The 1,004-nt window shown below is 61.8% G+C and overlaps 1 protein-coding gene across 2 annotated transcripts in view; it reads right to left on the reverse strand.

Annotated features, from left to right (window-relative positions):
• The window catches only part of GRAMD4 (GRAM domain containing 4), a 226,276-nt gene extending 225,852 nt beyond the window's left edge, over positions 1-424 (reverse strand). For both annotated transcript variants that reach the window (XM_069764984.1, XM_069764983.1), the window contains exon 1: positions 112-424. In XM_069764984.1, coding sequence (XP_069621085.1) covers positions 112-140 — 29 coding nt within the window. In that variant the 5' untranslated portion in view covers positions 141-424. The remainder of the gene's footprint in view (positions 1-111) is intronic.
• Between the last annotated feature and the right edge of the window lie 580 nt (positions 425-1,004).

Below are 1,004 nucleotides of genomic sequence, written 5' to 3' on the forward strand. Positions count from 1 at the left end.
GAGGAGGAGCAGGTCACAAGTGTGCAGCAGGTGAATTATTCAGCGCCCGCACACACGGCCATAGCGGAGAGGATTAACCCCTGCCCCGGCGGACACACGGGCCTTCCTTACCCTGCACCGACATCGCAGCAAACTTTCATCCAAGCAGCGGCAGCAGCTCCCGGTGCCCCCGACACAGCGCCGTGCCCTCTTCTCCCCTCTATGGAGCGCGGTGGTGTGGTGGCAGCATGGAGTCCTGGTACACGACAGAGGGATGAGCGGAGCCTCGGCCCCAGCCCCGCACATACACGCGAGCCGCACAACACTCTCCTTATCCCGCTATTATTCCGTCACCTCCCTCTCGGCCGCCGGCTCCGCCACCTACTGACAGCGCCGGGCACACACCGCTCTCCGGCTGCCTGTGCTGTGGTGACGTCACCGGAGCACGCAGAGCGCCAGACTCAGCCCCGCCCCCTGATTATTCTATTTTTAATACATTACCGCTCCCCCCCCCTGAATCCTGTACACACTGCTCACCTGTGCGCTGCGTCTGCCGCATCCATGTCCGGTGCCTGCTGCTGCCACATCCACATGGATCTGGCAGCAGCGGGCACCACACATGTATGTGGCAGCAGCAGGCACCGTACATGTATGTGGCAGCAGCAGGCACCGTACATGTATGTGGCAGCAGCAGGCACCGTACATGTATGTGGCAGCAGCAGGCACCGTACATGTATGTGGCAGCAGCGGGCACCACACATGTATGTGGCAGCAGCAGGCACCGTACATGGATCTGGCAGCAGCGGGCACCGCACATGTATGTGGCAGCAGCGGGCACCACACATGTATGTGGCAGCAGCAGGCACCGTACATGTATGTGGCAGCAGCAGGCACCGTACATGTATGTGGCAGCAGCAGGCACCGTACATGGATCTGGCAGCAGCGGGCACCGCACATGTATGTGGCAGCAGCGGGCACCGCACATGGATGTGGCAGCAACAGGCACCGTATATGGATGTGGCAGC

This window comes from Ranitomeya imitator, chromosome 4, assembly GCF_032444005.1.
Source record: "Ranitomeya imitator isolate aRanImi1 chromosome 4, aRanImi1.pri, whole genome shotgun sequence".
In the NCBI taxonomy this organism is placed as follows: Eukaryota; Metazoa; Chordata; class Amphibia; order Anura; family Dendrobatidae; genus Ranitomeya; species Ranitomeya imitator.